The following is an 18,888-nucleotide window of genomic DNA, read 5'->3' on the forward strand; positions in this document are numbered from 1 at the left end:
CCCTAAATACAAGACACACCGAGACTCAGGCCCTCCTCATCAGCTAACTTGATTATGGCAACGTCTTCTACGTAGTAATCTCCACACACATCTTACAGAGACTTCAGACCATAGAGAACTCCAAGGCCAGACTCATCCTCTGCCTTCCCAAATGTACCCACATCACACCCCACCTCAGGCAACTCCACTGGCTCCCAGTACAGAAGAGATGCCAATTCAAGATGCTGCCTCACGAACACACGGCTCTACACAACCAAGGACCTCCTACATAAACCACTGCAGAACTTCCACCCACCATCGAGTAGACTGCACTCTGCTTCCCTCTTACTTGCTTATTCTCCCTGCATCTACCAAAGTGGAGGACTCTTCTTTCCCCCAGGAACAGACTCCACATGCAACTCCGGGCCATCACCTCACTTCCAAAATTCCAAATGGCCTCCAAGACCTGGCTGTTTGAATAAGCTCCGGGACCGGCAGGCTCCTCGATATCCTAGTGGTTGATTAGCCATGCTTTATAAATCCTGATAAATTGATAGCGGATAAAACTGGGTTGGCAAAGAAGGGCAAGCAGGGGTTTGGGGCATGAGTGAAGTTGCTGGGGGGAATTGAGGTGGTCCTCAATAGTTCAATATTGGGAGAATATATTCTGACAAAGCGTTGCTTGAAAAGATGAGTCTTCTGTTCTTTGGGGAAGTGGAGAAGTCATTTGGCCTTTTTTAACTGGCATAGTATTCTGTACCCTAAGTGCATAGCCAGAAAAGGCTTGGCTCCTCATGGTTTCCTTCTTCCTTTGTGGTATTTCCAAAGTGTTGGTGTTATTGCTATGCTTCACTGGAAGTCTTGCTGTTGGATGCAAATGTTTGTCCCAAGGCCTCTGGAAATTCTTCTGGCAAGCAATGTATACCCTTGTGTCCTTTCTCATCAGTGGTCCTACAGAGCAGGACATACCAGGTGGAAATTACTTTGCCACCTGCTACAAAAGAATGCCGCACAGCCTGAACTACTAGAATATGTCCACTGCCAATCAGGCAACCCCAAACATGTTTCAGCCTTATGTGGTACCATCTGTATCTATGAGGTGCAGCTTCAGTACATTGGCACAGTGACGTTAGGATCCACATCTTGGCACATCTTATCAGAAATAGTGCATATCAAATTTGATAGAAGAAAGTCATTCTCCTTTTGCCGTGGTATACCTGTGCCTTTCCCAATTTATAATTAAGCAATTCTCATAACAACGTGGGGATAAAGGAATACCCAAGCCATCAAAAAGTTGCTAAAAAATAATCTTATGTGTGTCTGTCTGTCTGTCAAATCAATTTACAATATAATCTCTACTTTCTTTAAGAAAACATTGCACCGTCCATTTAACCAGAATACCTACCATTGGGTGTTCTTGCTCTGTTACCTTATGGTGTCATTGTTGCAACCATACAATTTGCCTTCTGTGTCCAAACACAATTCCCAATCATTCACAATTATCTATGATTCAATCAGGTTATTTATAACTTTGACAAAAAAGAGGATCCCACTGCAAAGGTGGCTTTTCTGATCATATGCATGATTTTGCAAAAATATGTAAATGCTCACATTCTGCCTAGAAAGCGCTTTGCCTTTTCCATTTTTTACAAGAAGAGTAGGAAATCTTAAGTCAAAATCACAATTGTCTTGCCTTGGGTGTGAAGCGCAGAGAGTGAAAACAAACCGTAAGGCTGATTTGGTATCTGGCATTAGAGTAGGCAAAATATTTCTACGTTAGGTGGAACAGGCAAAATCCCTGTAGGCATGCATGTGCTTCTTCTGAGCAGAATGCAACACATTCTGCCTTTATCCCTCCCTAAGTAAAGCGATCCCTACCATGCACTGGTTGCTCCATTTAGGACTCAGAAATGAACACTTTTATTTATAAAGCAGTAGACTCCATTTACCTTCTGAGTGCCCTATTAATCTTATTGGTGCATTCTGAATTGTATGGAGCCTTTTCCTATCATCCCTTTAGAGCCTGGCTTTTTGAAAAAAGTGTAACACATCCACAAAAAAAATAATTGATATTGGCATCCTCATGTGTTCCTACTCGCCATCTACGCTCTGCCCATTCTCATAATCTGGTGATTCCCTGGTTCAAGAAATGCTCCTGGGGTGGCAGAAGCTTTTTGGTTGGTACTACCAGACTTTGGAACTCTCTCCCCCGATATTAAAAGGTAAACTGAATTGTTGTCCTTCAGGAAAGCTTTAAAAACATGGCTGTTTAATCTCTGAATTCCTAACTAGACTTTACGGCATAGTTACTCAACGAGCTAGTGGTAATTGATTGTGCTACATAAGTTTCTTTTTCATTTCATGTCTGACTAACCTAACACTGAAATTGTTAGAGACAGTGGGAGGCACATGTATCCTATACTGTGCTCAGTGGGGGCAGGGAAGCTGCTGACCACTTATTGCATCTTGATTTCTGCTTTATTTTACAGGGAGATTGAGTTCCTGAAGAAGGAAACATCCCAGCGGCGTGTCCTGGAAGAAGCTGAGGCGGCCCACAAGGAGGAAATTGATAAACTCCAGGAGAAGGTGAGCCATGGAGAGTCCCTCAGATTGAATGTTTTTTGGGGGCGTGGAGAGACATGTGATTTGTAGGTTGGAACTGAGTATTCTCCAGACAGGTCTCAGTAATGACAGGCTGGGTCATGTTCTCCATTTCAGTCTAAGAATCCCCGATATCCGTTTTGGGGTGAAGATAAACCATAACCGACAAGAAGGATACTAAGGAAGGCTGCGAATGATCAAATCTGAAAGCCTTTATATACGTGATTTCTTGACACTCAGTCACAGCTATCCTTATGAAGGAGAAACGAGACCGGCCGGTAAACCCAAAGGTGTACCATTCTTCACCCTGACAGATGCAATAGACATTTCAATTTATTTCAACATTATTGATTGCCCACATTTCCTGCACACGCATAATAAAGAATTGCTTTAAATATTCAATATTTTCTTTATATGGATACTGCGTATAGTCCAGCTGAGAATGGGTTGGGTTTCTCATTTCCGACACATATTCTGTAGGATATTTAGTCAGTTCAGAATGTTTTTGCTCTGCCCCTTCAAGCTGATATTAGCTCACTATAAATTGTCTTCTGTGTCCCAGCATCACGTTAGAGAACATTAAAAAAATCTAGGTATGTAATTGTTTAACATACAAATGCTTGTGGCTCTCATCTCCTGGTAGGTACTTAAATCTTTCTTCACCCACCCCTCTTTGCCTCTCTTTCAGATAGCTGAGTTGGAGGGCAAGTTGTGCACCTTGAAGACTTCCACGCCAACCTAGTGTGGTGGCAACGCTGGAGGAGAAAGGGACTTCGCTTTCACCCCCGAGAAACACAACTAACAACTCATAACAGAACTCCATTGTTGGACAAGACTTCCCTCCCAGACTGCGGGGCGGAGCAGGGACTGGCAGGAGTGGAGGGTTTTGCGTATCCTCGAACGATTAATGGTGATGGACAGTAGTCAAGTGGAAGCTCCGTGGACTTCAGTTGTTCCGTTGATGCGGGACTTGGGTGGGGATGTGGGGTCTTACACAATTCTTAAGTTTCCTGAGTGGTTTGGGGAGTCGGATGGGGAAATGCACTTCTGGTCATCAGCCTCTTTCGCTCCCACATGGACATTCGACCGGGGCCGTGTGAGGCCCATGCAGAGATGGGGATTGCTGTGGGCTTCTCCCTCCCCGGGACTGTGAGCGTGGGCACCTTCTTGAGGCTCGCAAGTGAAGCCTCAACCAGGCCTTCTTGCAGCTGGCATCACAAACATGTTGTTTTGAGTTTACAGGGCTGGAGAGGCAGGTATCCGAAAGGCTGGGGAGGGGGGGATTATTCCTTTTTTTATATATTCTTTGGCCCATACGATTGTATCTTTCAGTGTTTTTCGGTATCCGTGATGGTGGACAGTGTCCGTTGTTAGCACAGGATGGACCAGTATTGGATAGGGTGCTAGGTCTCAGCTGCGAACGAAGCACCTCTTAGAACCAGTCTGTGATTTTGCCATTGAGGTGTTAGTGCACCTGGTGAGAGGGGGTGCTGACCAACTTCCATGCACTGCAAAGCCAGCCTCTTTACATTGACCTGTGTGTAGGAGGGTTGTGTTTGAGTCATGGCGTCTAGAAAGTGTGGGAATCAATGCTATGGGGAGACAGTGACAGCCGAGAGGGGACAAGGCGGATGCGAAGAGTACCAGAGTGCCAAGAGGAGACGAGGACTGCTCCAAGAGGACATGGACAGTGAGAGAGAGGCTAGGGAGTGGTCAGAGTGGCATGGACACACTTTAAAACCCCAGAGGTAGGTGTCGGCCTGAGTTGGAATTTAGATGACTTTTGTGGTGAATGGCGCACGCACAGCTGGTTTTGGAAAAGGAGGTGGTGATGGACAGAGTTTCTGAATGATGCAGAATACTCCTACCCAGTCAAGAGATCAGGGCTTGATCCATCACCGTGTTTTTTAGCTCACTGCACCATCCCAGCTCAGAACATGGCTACATGCAAATTAGTCTGTTCCTGTCCCAGTGCATGATGGGAACAGGGCAAACCAAACTACCAAGCAAATTCTTATACTGGGAAGGAAACAAGCTTCCGGGGACCGGTTTCTGGCATTTCAGCCGTCGTCGGCCCGGCTTGCTTGAATCCTGATGGTGCAAGCTGGGCCACAGGCTTCCTCCAGTTGTTTCTTGAAGGTTATAGTCTGGAATATCACAGAAGGAATATTGAATGTTCACACTCTTATGTTTAAAATGTTAAATACCAATATATTTGGGAGCTAAGTGCATAGAGGGAGGTATAGAGTTACTACTCCTAACTCCACAACTCTGCACCTTGATGATAGATATCATCAAGGTACATAGATGTGAAGTTAAGTATATTCAATCTTTACATACTTAGCTGTCAGTATTTTTGCCCTCAATATTCTGGTCACAATAATGTGACCCATTGGCATTCCGGCTCCACACCCTTCTTGCAATGTAGTCTGGATGTGTGCTTCCTGTGTGCTCTAGAGACATCTGCTTCCGGGTGATGCATGTGTTGAGACCAATATTTATAAAAGTTGCAAAACTAACTTTGAATTGCGCATGTCTGAGGAAGGCACCACACCCAGAGGTTGCTGCAGGTGAGAGAATGGATGAAGAGAGTATTGAAGGAAAGGAGGTGGGGAGATGGGAACATTTTAATTTGTGTTATTTTTAAAGCAGAGTATTGCACACGGTGGAAAGGCAAACAACTGTGTTAGAATAAATTGAGCCCGCTTGTATTTTGAATATACCTTTTTATAAATAAACGAGGCCATTCTAGAGCCCTTGCAGGCACACCTGCCCTTATGAACACATTTAAAAACCTTTATTCTGGGGAAACATAACTGTGCACTTTCTCTACTGATAGAATCTCAAAACATAAAAGGTGCCTCCCATTTTGCTTTGAATTCCATGTACGTTAGCACCCCTGGCTCTGCCACGAACATCAACGCGGGACCCAATCACACCAGAGCAAAACATCCGTGCTAAAGGTGTAACATATTCATAGTCTTCTCCATTTTTTAACTCTTTGGTGTTTTGGGGGCTGTATCCCCTGTGTGAAGGGTTGATTTTTCTGCATTCCGCAGTAGTCTTATTTCCTTGAACCCGCATCCAGCTTCAAACAGCGTACTTGGATGTGGACTGTTGGTCAAGTTGGGTGCTGCAGTTCAGGTGACTGAGGTTCTAATCTCGGCTTCCCTTACTTGATCTCAAGGGTGTATCCTGGGTTAATTAACTTGTCTTCATTTCCTCATATACAAATATTGGACTGTTCTGGAACAGGCCAACTAGTACTTTAGCAAGCCTCGCTGCTTAATGTTATGTTTTACAAATTTAGTTTTTTTCTTCTGTATGCGCCATTCCATAGTGCTCACATAACATCAACGCATTTTGCACTCTACAGGACTTTCTCATAGTTTTCGAGTACTTCAGTATTAAGCAATGTATAAAAAACAGTGGAAGTTTACAACAATCTCTCCATTGCTCCTTTCTCCCTCCCTTGGTTGAGCTGCGAGATCTTGCGCACTTCTTTATTTTTCACTGTATCTGCCTATATCTTGTAATTCTTCTCTTCATCCTCTTTATCCATCTTCCAAATCCCTTTTCTTATAATACCATTTTCAAGGACTTTCAGGAGCCCTGGTTTCCTTCCGCCCCTTCTCTCTCTTTCTCCCAACCCCTCTCTCTTCTCTGTCATATCTTGATGCTGGCTGCCTGAGGCCAGTTCTAGAGTCTACTTTCTCATCACTGATTATATTTAGAACTTTCATCCAGGACTGGGAGAAAACCTTGAATATGTCTATCTCTCTCCTCCTTGGAGTATGTCAGAATACTCCACTCAAAATGCCCCTTTTGAGGAAGGGTTTTTGCCTTGGCAGTTTCTCGAAGGCATGGCAGTATTAATGTTTCTCGAATGTATGGCAGTATTACAACAGTTCTTTCGAAGGCATCGCAGTATTACATCGACTTTTGTTCTATGAAGAAATTATGTATTAGACGAAGTAAGTGGCCATTTGAGGACACTGAAGAGCCCACATCTCTTTGGACATCTACATTGAAGTGCCCTCATCTCTTCGGACATCTAGGCTTGAGCTCTGGTTCAAGTAAAGCCAGTTGCTGCTCAGTGACAAAACATACTCTGATTTCCTTGAGAGCATTTTGGAGAATGCCACCAATAACTTGTCACTTGTGCCGTTCGCCTGTGATGCGTGACCAGATATGGTCAAATGGCTAAGGTGTTTACTTTGGAAGCCCTAGAGCTAATCCACTCCCGCAACTCACCAAGTAGCATGATTTTGTGCAAAAGCACTTCATCTGTATGTGCTTGTTTTTTCTTAAATTACAAGATCAGAGACACTTAGGAGGGCAAACGCCCCCGTAATAACCTTTATATGAAAAATTGGACTATCAGTCTCCTGTGGGAATCAGACATTGTAGTGTTTTTTCTCTGAATTGTTATTCAACTTCTAAAAAGTCCAAGTTCCAAAATAGGATTTTACTACATCCTTATGTTTTTAGATGTTCAAACATGTTCAGATCTGTAGACTGCATCTCAAGATAGAAGGAGGGTGGTTAAGGTCAGCTCCTGATATAATGGATGAGACAGCAGATATATGTGTCTGCGGAGGCAGATAAACTCGATCCTTTTGTTTTTCCTCTAGGGCAGGAGAAACACCAATGCCTTGCTACTCCAACATTTTTTCCATCTACCCTATGCCTTCCTCACAAATTACTATTTTGGAGTAGGAGTGCATTTCTAGAACCTGCACTGCCAAAGGGCAGTCGGCCATCTTGGTGATGAAGGCTGGGTCTGGAACACCGCACAGTATCAAAAGTATTTTTATTTGCACAAGAGTTTACCTCGGCTCGCACACATCTTGATGTTTTGCTCTGAGAGTTGCCTTTAAGGTGGGAGATCTGTTGTGGTGATCTCTTTGTGCTGATGGAGGACGCTGACGCCGAGCTAAAGATCCACGTGTAGCTCTTTTCTGACCAGTTAATGTTCACTTCCGGGTGATGTGGCGAGTGGTCTAGTGGCCGTCAATGCATCAGACATGTGACTAGACTGCAGACAGAACCTCCCTGACCAGAAACTGCTTCCACCTAACCAGAGTCTCTGACAGGAACCCTTGTAGTAGTCCTGAATGGTCCTGCATGTCGTCTTATACTTGTCCTTTTCATCGACTAGAAGATTCAGAAGCATCTCCTGTGTCCACCCCTATTGCTAATTCACATGAAGTTAAAGTTATCGGGCTTTGATGTAGCACATTATAGAAAAGAACACGTGTATGTACCCCACTGAGTAGAACACGAAGGGTGAAGGCTGAGCTACCCCTGGGGTACTTTGAGCTTTAGATCAGCAGGTTTAATTTATTTGCAACAAGGGTGCATCCGTTTTCCTGACAACTGGCCCTGCAGGACAGTAAAAGCGCGTGCTGATGGTGATGCAGATGGCTCTTTGACTTCCATGCAGCATTCCTAGCCTTTCTAGTGTTTTCTTCTATGAGCTTTGTTTGCTGTCAGACAGCCAGGCTTGTTCAGTAGAGTGCTTTTTGCATTCCTGACGGTCAGACCTAAGCGTGGGCTAGTGCCATGTAAGCTTGAATGTAATGTGGGCCCAGAAGAGAGAGGGGTACCCAACACTTTGGTCCCACATAGAAATTTGGGTTTGAGGGACACAGGGCATTTGGTCATTGGAATACATATTAGAACAGCGTGTTTTCCTTTTGCTAACCATGATCAATTGCTGCCACTGTGTTAAGTGAGTGAACTGAAACTACAACTCCCAGAATGCAGTGTTATGATACAACTGCAGGAGACTTAAGTTCCCTTGCTTCTTTGACACTTCATTATGAATAAACTTAGCAAAAGAGAGATGGGCGTAAATACTTGAATAAATCGTTATTTACAAAGGGAATGTTGATGAATAGCATTCTATTCCCTCGTTTTTTGCTTGTCTGTACCATTGCATAGGAGACCAGCCATATGTAAATCTTTGTTGGTAATCTCTGTTGGTACCACCACAGATGGAGGAGTCCAGCTAGACCTACAGGACCTCATCTCTACATCTGAACTCAAGGAACCTCGCAGTCTCGTTTGACGCATGCGTGGCCTCACCTGGGGCATTGCAGGGAAGGACCTAGGTATGAGCCTACAGGGCCTGTTTTAGATCTTCTCGGACGAGCTACTCCATCACAACAGTGACCGATATACCATCCGAGAAATATAAATCCCATAGGATATAATGGGCTTTATATTTGTTGTGACGGGGTAACCCGTCGGCCAAGATGTAAATCAGGCCCCAGTGAAGACTCACATGAACGAACAATGAGTCATGGACGGCCATGCTTGAATCTTAACTACCTGATATTTCTGGGGCACATTTTGTTTGGTGTCTGTGGGTACAATCGTCTACACAACAGCCCGCTCTCCTGTGGCTAGGGTTGGACTCACAGCTGTTTTGTAATTAGCCAGCAGCACCTACTAAAGAGGCGGGGTTGATTCTGTTTAGAAATCTTGATGTAGCACTTAGTAGAAACATTTATACCTCAAGGTACTCTCTCTTAGTAAGACTGTCTTGGCACGAATGTAAGATTGGTGTGATGGAAGGCAGTGGCATAACGCCAAATGATGCCACCCTGCAGACTTGATGAAGTGCCCCTGTGTCTCTCACATATTGCATCTCTATATGGGCCTTGGACTGAATGGGGAGCCCCTGAAGGGCTGGAGGATGCCCCTTGAATGGGTCCTGCGTTACTGCCCTGATAGCAGAGCTAAGCCTGGCATCCTGCTCATGAACGTCAATTCACCAAAATGCCAGGGGTAGCAGAAGTAACATCTCACGTCATTTGACCTTTACTTTCACTCACACACACATGCATGCACACACACTTACATACTCTTTCGTATGAACACACACCCACAAGCATGCACACAACATACATTTAAAAGCATTTTTTACTTACCTCAGAAGCCAAGGAAAGACATATTCCAGCGATTCGTACTGCATTTTTTATTACACTAATAGTGAATAATATTATTTACTATTAGTGTAGTAAAATAATTGCCAGGGAACTGAGCCCCAAACAACGTACATAAGGTCGAGTTGCCTCTGGCTTCCCGATACTGACTTTGCTACCTCTTAATCTAGGGGTTGCAAGGGCAGTGCCAGGGATTGCAACTGCGACCCTAAATGACGCCTACGATCATGCTGTGTCCGTGTTACTGGAGCGACAGGGAAAGAGGCAGATGATGTGAAGGGTCTGACCTCTCTTAGTCAATGTGAACAATATGACCTCTCTCAGACGGCGTGAAGGGTCTGACCTCTCTCAGCCGATGTGAGGGTCTGACCTCTCAGATGATGTGAAGGGACTACGATGTGAAGGGACTGACCTATCTCAGATTATGTGAAGGGACTGACCTATCTCAGGCGATGTGAAGTGTTTGACCTCTCTCAGACGATGTGTGAATGGGTCTGACCTCTCTCAGCTCTATGGATATTTGTACATACATGCAGGGGTTGAGTCAGGGGTACAAGCAGACAGGGCACGAGTCAGGGGTACACACAGGTACACGGCGTCCCCCCACTCTTTTCACAGGGTGGACGCCGTCCCATCCGCCAAGAAGCTGGGTCCCACAGAAATATGCTGAACGTGTCCCGGTGTAACTTTCAGACACCGCGACACTTTCAGCACGTGACGTCATGAGATCATTTGCATATTGGGAGTCCCCCCACTTCTTTTTAAGGGACTTGTGCCCTGCATACATGTTTGCACTTATGCAAAGACTAGAAGCGAGTGACCTGTGCACTGTACTCTGCTGGTGACAGAATGGAGAATGCTCTTGCCTTCCACCCACAGCTCCCATCTTCGCTCTCTCGACATGCATTCTGTTTAGTGGTCAGATACGGGCAGAACTAAATATTAAAGAGACAAGTTTTTAGGAGCTTCCTAAAGCTGGGATGACTTGTTACAGCTTGCAGGTTATAAGCAGGGCCACTGGAACTATGCAGCAGAGAAGGATCAAATTATGCAGCAGAGTGTACTAAATTAAGAGGCAAGAAAAGGCAACATATGCAACCTAATGCTACACATTTTGCGACTGTATTACCTTATTATTTTGTCATTTCAGTATTCCCTTCTCATTTTTTACGCATTACTACTGTCTGGGCAAAGGTTTCACCTTGTTAGTACCAATCAGACACTCAAATACAGCAATACGCAACAGAAGGATAACCAAGCAAGCCTTGCTGAGGGCCTTCCACTGTGCAGCAACACGTTGTTGCTTTTTTAGTAACTTTTGATCAGTTTGAGCTAGAAACATTTTTTTTGTTAAAATGTACAGATTATGCTGCAGATGCTGGATTATGTGACAAATGCTATAAATCCATAATCATACAGAAAATGCAGTCGCCTCAATATCATGTCAGTGGCCCTGATTATAAAGTAAGGGGACACAGTTTTGTGACAGCTATCGAGAATGACCTACTTACATTAGAGACCATTTTTGCTTTTGAAACAATCATCATATGTTAGCTAGTAGAATGCTGAGAATGAGGAGTGCATTCGAGGAAATCTTACTCATTAATACGTCAGACCTTTTGCTTTTTATGACCTTGTGGACAATAGCCTGTGCCTTGATTATGATTCGGGAGCTGGTGAGCAATCGCTGAATAGATCTCAAGACAGGATTTATGTGGACCCATCTAGGGGAGGCAGAGAACACATGGGCCACTGTATTCTGGACATGTTGGAGCCGGTGGAGCAGCCAGATAAATTGAGTTTGCATAGTCTACTCTTGATTGAATAGCGGGTTCACAACATGAATGTGTAGGCTCCTGTCAAGATGTGTTAGAACTCTTTTCAGGGTTGGCAATTCAGCAACATTGATATTGGCTACGCTTGCAACATTGGTTTCTTGGGCTATTTTGAAGTCAATGAGGACACTAAGGCTGCAAACAACTGTAGCATGTGTAGCGTGTAGCCAGAAAGCTTGTTTCCAATCGGGTGCAGGTGATAAAGTGATTATGATGTCTGTTGTGGCTGCATTAAATTTAAAGCAGTTTGTCGGCATCCACCAGCGAATTATAGATAGGCAGCTTGCCATTGTGCTGGGCTCAGGTGTAGTGATCTAGTAGGCTATACGGGAGAGTAACATGACCTGGTTGTCGGCTGCATAAATGTATGAGCAACCCTCTGCCTAGTAGAATGAAGATGCCATGTGCCACATATAGAATTAAACAGGCAAGGGGAATTAGTAGGTCCCTGCAGTACACCATCGCTCTTAATTGTGTCTTTGGATGAGAAAGGGGATAATGCTACAGCCTGATTTCAACCAAACAAAAGGATTGGATCTATATAAGGATTATATCGGTTAAGCCAATGTTTGTAAGGGTTTCCAGTAGGATGTTGTGGTTAAATATGTAGCCATAGCCCCAATACCAAACCTTCTGAGGTCATCAAGAGCTTAGAGAGCCACTAACTTTGCCATATATTGTCCATAAATATACCTGAGAAGTGCCAAAAATACTGCTTTCTTCCGCAAATATTTGCAGCTGGACCGAAGGGCAATTTTTTCCACTAGCTTACCCAGGAAGGGCAGTAAGGCGATGGGACGGAAATTATTTAGAATCACCAGGATTAAAGAAAACCTTATTAAGAGTTGCATTTGTTACTGCCAACTTCCATGCTTTAAGGTAGATTCATCGATACTTCGTTGTTAAGGATTTGGTTTGGTAACTCTACCAAGCACACGCCAAATTAAAGTACTGGCTACAATCATCCTCTCTCTGCACATGCCCTGACTCTCTGGGCTCCTGCCCAGTGAATACCTCTCTCTCTAGCTGCTTTACAGAGTAGATTGTATAAATGGTTTGACCAAAATTGGTTTGTGGTTTTGTGGTGTTGCACAGTGGATGGAGACATTTGCACACCACTAGATATTCGTCTCATATATCGGATCGCCCCTTGTAGATGGTAGAAATACTTGCACAAATGTAGCCCCTCTGGGCAGTGTCTGTGCAGAGGGTGGAAGTGGTTGCTTAGATCAGACTGTCTAGAAATTTGCCATGTTCAGATGATAGAAATGCTGGCACTCAGTGTGGGCAGTCGAGCAGTTCAGATGGTAGAACCAGGCGCGCACACCTTACCCTCAGGTTATGTATACATTTTTAGAAGACAGAAACTGTTGTACACTCCTGGCTTATGTGGATATTTGCCCTATTCAGATGTTGTTCCCCACATATAGCTTATCTGCATAATCAACCGGTGAAGGTAGTACACATAGTTGCACACGTCTTTCCTCTGTGGGCAGCAGTGTTTGCACATGACAGCTTCTCTGGGTACAGGCTGTCCAGATTGTAGAAACAGTCAAATACACCTTGCCTCCCTGGGCTGCAGTCATATTTTGGATGGCAGAAATGTTAGCACATGCCTAGCTCCTCCAGGTACTGACTGTGCAGATGGCAAAAACAGGTGCACAAACCATGCCTCTCTGGGACCCTCCTTGCCCGATAAAGTTACAATCCATTACAGACTCCTGTCCCCTCCTGGCATTAGCCGTGCCATGCGCTGATTTAATTCCCCACATTGTGCCAAACATGGTTGTTGCTTTCTTCAGTATTTCAATTTCTTTTGTGTCTTGTTATTTATTCTTGTGTGAAAGAGCTGGGTGTGAAGGCATCTGAACATGTTTATGGGAGAGAAAAGATTTGGGTGTGGGGAGGTGTAGGGTGGTGTGGTGTTTGTGATGCAGACCCTGCTCAGAGTGTGTGGTAGAAGAGACTGGCAATGCCACATTTAATCCCTCTGGAGTACTACCCCGCCACCTCACACCTAGAGATGAGGTTCACATCAGCAGGATGTATAGCCAAGGGGTGAGTGGGGACAATCTTCATTAAATTGTCATTTTCAGTCAATAAGAAACATGTTTGTTGTACAGAAGGCCTAATAAAAACTCCATTTATGGTGACCAGTGTATGGACCTCTAGCTACTATTTATTGGATTAACCAATGTCTTCCATATTTTACCTCACAATCCTACTCTCATGTCTATACTCAAGCTCTTCCCCATAGCCACAGTCACTGTTTAACTCTGAGCTCATACTCTTCCATAGATCTGTACTCATTCCTCATCCCATCTGTCCTCTTGTTCCTATATAGGTCCTTGATCTTTCATCACCTCTCAGTCTCTATGTTGTTTCATTCCCTCTTGTTCACTCAGCATCTCTTTGTACTCTTATTCCATTAATTCTGTGCTCCTGTTGGTCATTCCTCCCTTCTGACCTCATAATCTCCTATAGGTGTGTTGTTATTTCTCATATCTATAGTCTCATGTTCCTATATTGATCCTTGTTATCCTTTACCTCTTCGTATTGTTTCTTTCATTAACTCATGGTCGCTCATCACCTCGCTGTCCTCCTGTTACTCCATGGATTCCTGTGTTTTTAGTAACTCTCTGCTTCTGTCCTCAAGTTGTACAATTGCTTCTATTTAATCCTCACTCCCCCTCCATCACTTCCATTCATCATTGATCTCTTGTCCTTCTATATATTCTTCTTTGCTCTTCAGCTTTTACCTCATTCTTTGAGAAACTGCAGTGCGGAGGTCCCACCACGAGTGCACACCCCCACCACAACTCTGGGGCCTCCGTAGGCCCGGACTGGCCATAGCGGGCACCGGGTGTTTCCCCAGTGGGCCGCCCGGGTGTGGGGCGATTTTTGCCCCTGGGGGCCCAATTTTGTTTTCAGGACCTGGTTTTGCATGCACGCACGCACCCCCTCCCCCCCCCCCCCTCTCCCTCTCCCGCGGCTGGTCTGATTCAATTGTCAGGGCCGGTTTGCGATCCCAGTCCGGCTGTGGACTTTGTGAATCGGGCCCAGAGTCCTATCCAGCGGTGGCCAGCAGAGGTAAGCACGGTGTGGCCATTTATTGGACCCATTTTCTCCCAAAACCTTAACACACACCCTGATAACCATTTTCTGCTATTAGTTGAATCCTCACTTGGTTGCAGCCTAGATTAAATGGATTAAATTTGCATGTCCAAAAATGAGGGTTTCCACTACAGTGGTTGGTGTATGGAGCATGAAGAAAAAACTCACACAGATTACAACATCCTACACAAGGTTCCATCCTAACCAGCACTTGATGTAATGACAACCCATCTCCTGGCATTTTATGTACAAATGATACAGTCACAAATCGGGTATAGTATTAGTTAATGATTGCACCCGTATAAGGAAAGAACTAAAAATCTAGACAAAAGAAAGTCCCTGCTGAGATAACGAGCTACAAAGGAAAGGGAGAGAACACATTTGAATCTGGGACATATTACTTTTTTCCATGCTATGGGCAAACATGCCAGAAAAGTCTTCTGTGCCAACAGATTCCTAGAGGTGCTAAACCAAGCGAGCTTGCTTTTGAAGATTGTCAGGGGGCCACTCAGCACAGTACTCTGGCCTGAAAACTCCTGATTAAATCCCGAGCAGTGGCCCCTCCATGTACCTTGCAGGAGGGCCCCCTCAAGTTGTGTTGCGCCATTACCACGATCCAGATACAGACAACAGATCTTCTGTTCTGAAAAATGAAAAACATGAACGTGAAAATCTGGTCAAAATCTATAATATCGTTTAAACAAATTCTTCACGTCCGAACATTTTAATGCATCAACATTACTGAATAAACAAAAGTAAACATCTAAATCACATATTAAATAAATGTTTGTGGCATTTGTAGCTATAGATGCACATTCTGTGCATACTTCTGCCATCTAGTGTTGGGTTCGGACATGTACAATTTATTTCACTTCTAAATAAGAATTTTCGAGTCAAGGGACTAGGGGCCAGATGTAGGTATCCCTTTACCGATCGGAATCGGCCGAAAATACCGATTTTCGGCCGTTTCCGATCGGTAAAGGGCTATTGAGATGTAGGGGCACATTTTCGGTAATTTTACCGAATCGGTATCATTACCGAATCGGTAAATTTACCGATTCGGTAATATGTACCGAATCGGTAAAATAATTACCGATTCGGTAATATTTACCGATTCGGTAAAATTACCGAAAATGCAATGTAGGTAGGCAATGTACCTTCTGCACATGGCTTACAGAATCGGTATTTTACCATGGAATACAAATCCATGGTAAAATACCGATTCCGGTGTGCATGCACATGTGTGCATGCACACCTATGTCATGTGACAGGCAGACCTGCCCTTAGGGCAGGTATGCCTGCCACATGGCACCTGTGCCTGTTTTGGGGGTGCCAGAGGGTGTCAAAGTGACACCCCCTGCACCCTTGTGAATTCTTTAATTACCGATTCGGTAAATACCGAATCGGTAATGCCTAATCATTCCTATGGGCTTCAAAGCCCATAGGAATGAATGGGCATTACCGATTCGGTATTTACCGAATCGGTAATTAAAGAATTGTTAAGGATTCGGTAACGAATCCAGATGTTGGGACCTACATACCATTTACCGATTTTGAAATACCGAATCGGTAGGATTCGGTATTTCAAAATCGGTAAATGGGATTTACCTACATCGGGCCCTAGGCTAGATGTAGGTAAATCAGATTTACCGATTCATAAATGCCGAATTTTACCGATTCGGTATCCATGAATCGGTAAATCTGATGTATGTAATTATTCGGTAACAAATACCGATTCGGTAGGATTCGGTATTTACCGAATCAGTAATTACCGAATCGGTATTTGCCATTGATTCCTATGGGCCTTGAAGCCCATAGTAATCAATGGCAAATACCGATTCGGTAATTACCGATTCGGTAAAAATACCGAATTGCCAAGGGGGACAGGGTGTCACTTTGACACCCTGTTGCACCCCTGTTTCTGGCTTGTGTGCCATGTGACACACATACATGCCCTTAGGGCAGGTATGTGTGCCACATGGCACAGGTGTACATGCACAGATGTGCATGTACACAGGAATTCGTTATTTACCACCTAATAGTATTGGGTGGTAAATAACGAATTCTTAAGGGCCTCTGGCACTGTTTACTGTGCCACCTACATATTGATTTACAGAATTGGTAAATTTACCGATTCGGTATTTTACCGATTCTGTAAATTTACCGATTCTGTAAATCAAAGGCCCCCTACATTACAAAACCAAAATACCGGTCGGTAATGGCCCAAATCGGCCGTTACCGACCAGTATTTGGTCTCCTACATCTGGCCCAGGTCACGAAATACCGGTCGGTAATGGCCGATTTTTACCGTTACCGACCGGTATTTGGAGATTGAGATGTAGGGGCTTTAAATTTTACCGATTCGGTAAATTTACCGAATCGGTAAATCTAGATGTAGGTGGCACTGAAAACAGTGCCACAGGCCCTTAAGAATTCGTTATTTATCACGAAATAATATTTTGTGGTAAATAACGAATTCCAGTGTACATGCACATCTGTGCACGTACACCTGTGCCATGTGGCACACAGACATGCCCCAAGGGCATGTCTGTGTGTCACATGGCACACAAGCCAGAATCAGGGGTGCAACAGGGTGTCAAAGTGACACCCTGTCCCCCTTGACAATTCGGTAATTTTACCGAATCGGTATTTACCTATTCGGTAATTGACATTAAATCCTATGGGCCTCAATACTGATTCGGTAAAAATTTATGAATTATTACCTACATCTCATTTACCAAATCTAGAATACAGAATCGATAAAATTCAGTATTCTAGAGTCGGTAAATGAGATTTACCTACATCGGGCCCCTAGTGACTTCTCCCGCTAGTGGTAATGCGCCTGGGCATCGGCTCCATTGTTGATTTTTTTCTGCATCCGAAGTATCGATGTGAGTTCTGTTTTGACGCCGTGTTTTATTCTCGCCGGGTCTTCAGGTCAGTTCCTCGTCAGTTCTCCAAAACAATCACACTCCATCAGTATCCACCATCTTGCTTCTTCGAATCCGTGTCGTTCAACAGCCTCTCGACTCCTATGGTTTGAACAGAGAATGTCCTTGTAATGGCGAAGAAATCCATTTTGGTTCTGTCCCACTTGCCATGCCAAGTGCCCGACAATCGATCTCCACAAGGTTTGCATTCTTTGCTTGTCTCCAGATCACCACGCAGACTCCTGTTTGGCATGTCTTGCGTTCCGGAACAAGAAGACCCTTCGGAACGGCACGCTTCTTAAATTGCCTCTACGTCCATGTTAAATACAAGAGAGGAGGAAGATGCTCAGCACCTCTTCAGTGAGCAAGTGGCATCAGATGGCAAAGTCGAGGCAGTTTTTTCGCAGGAAAGCATCAATTCAGAGGCAGACATTGAAACAGAAGCGCATTCGCTAGGCCACAGTCCCCTGAAGATCGCAGTGAGTACTGCCAGCCCTTCTACTCACCAAATGGACGCACCAGCCCCCAAGGTCTTGCGCCACCTCTGAGGCCTCCAGTACACCACTGTCTTCCGTTCCTGGTTGTTACTGTCTTTCTGAACTGGACCCGACACCCGTTCCAAACTCAGTGCTGAAGTACTCATAGAAACCTCAAGCATCGACCTCCGTCTCAGCGTGGGACTCAAAGATGCAGTCTCGCCTGCCCTCTGACTCGAAACGGGTGGATTCCAGCCATCAGAGCCGAAAGACACTGCTCCAAGGCATTTGGAGCCAAAAGACATCAACCCTAAGTATTTGAAGCCGATGCATTTGTAGCCGAGATGGAGCTCGGCTGTGGCTCGGTGTAGACCTTCTCTAGCTCCCTCCAGACCAGCTTCTACTGATACATTCTCCTCTGCCTCTAAGGACTTCGCCCAGCCAATCCTACAGCAGCTGCAGGGACATCTCAACGCCAAGCAGCAGTGAATCCACCTCCAGCCGGGCACTGGATGAATCCTGGCAAAACCTCCACAGTTGCCAAAAGATCCTGTTCCTCAAAATAATTTTTTTTACTTTTGAGGAGACCTTTAACCCTCCTGTGCCTTCCACTCACAAAATGCCTAAAAGGCACACTGGACTACCTCTCCACTACCTCCTGCTAAACCTACTCCTACACTCTCTCCTGCCCCCCCCCCCTCCACTCTGTGTTCCTTTGCTGAATGTGAATTCTCCTCAATACTCACCAAAGGGGTTCCTCACACTCGGGGAATGGGAACAGTCCAAGGCTCCCCTATGACTCTCCTCATTGCCCACAGGGCCAAGAACCCTGGGATGAATATGACGAAGAATCCCCAGCGGACACAGGCTCTGACCTGTACACCACAAGACCGTTACCTCCAGATGACATCACATCCTTACCATGAGGTACTTCATAGGGCAGATACGTCCCACGATGTGGAGATGTATGTGCAACATGAGGAGGATAATTTCCTCATGC

General features: G+C 44.8%; 1 protein-coding gene across 1 annotated transcript in view; it reads left to right on the plus strand.

Annotated features, from left to right (window-relative positions):
• The window catches only part of PPP1R9B (protein phosphatase 1 regulatory subunit 9B), a 343,538-nt gene extending 330,011 nt beyond the window's left edge, over positions 1 to 13,527 (plus strand). Inside the window, exons 9-10 of the mRNA XM_086923962.1 lie at positions 2,469 to 2,565; positions 3,269 to 13,527. Coding sequence (XP_086780088.1) covers positions 2,469 to 2,565; positions 3,269 to 3,322 — 151 coding nt within the window. The 3' untranslated portion in view covers positions 3,323 to 13,527. The remainder of the gene's footprint in view (positions 1 to 2,468; positions 2,566 to 3,268) is intronic.
• Positions 13,528 to 18,888: the final 5,361 nt, after the last annotated feature.

Source organism: Lissotriton vulgaris, chromosome 5 (assembly GCF_964263255.1).
Source record: "Lissotriton vulgaris chromosome 5, aLisVul1.2, whole genome shotgun sequence".
NCBI classification, from domain to species: Eukaryota; Metazoa; Chordata; class Amphibia; order Caudata; family Salamandridae; genus Lissotriton; species Lissotriton vulgaris.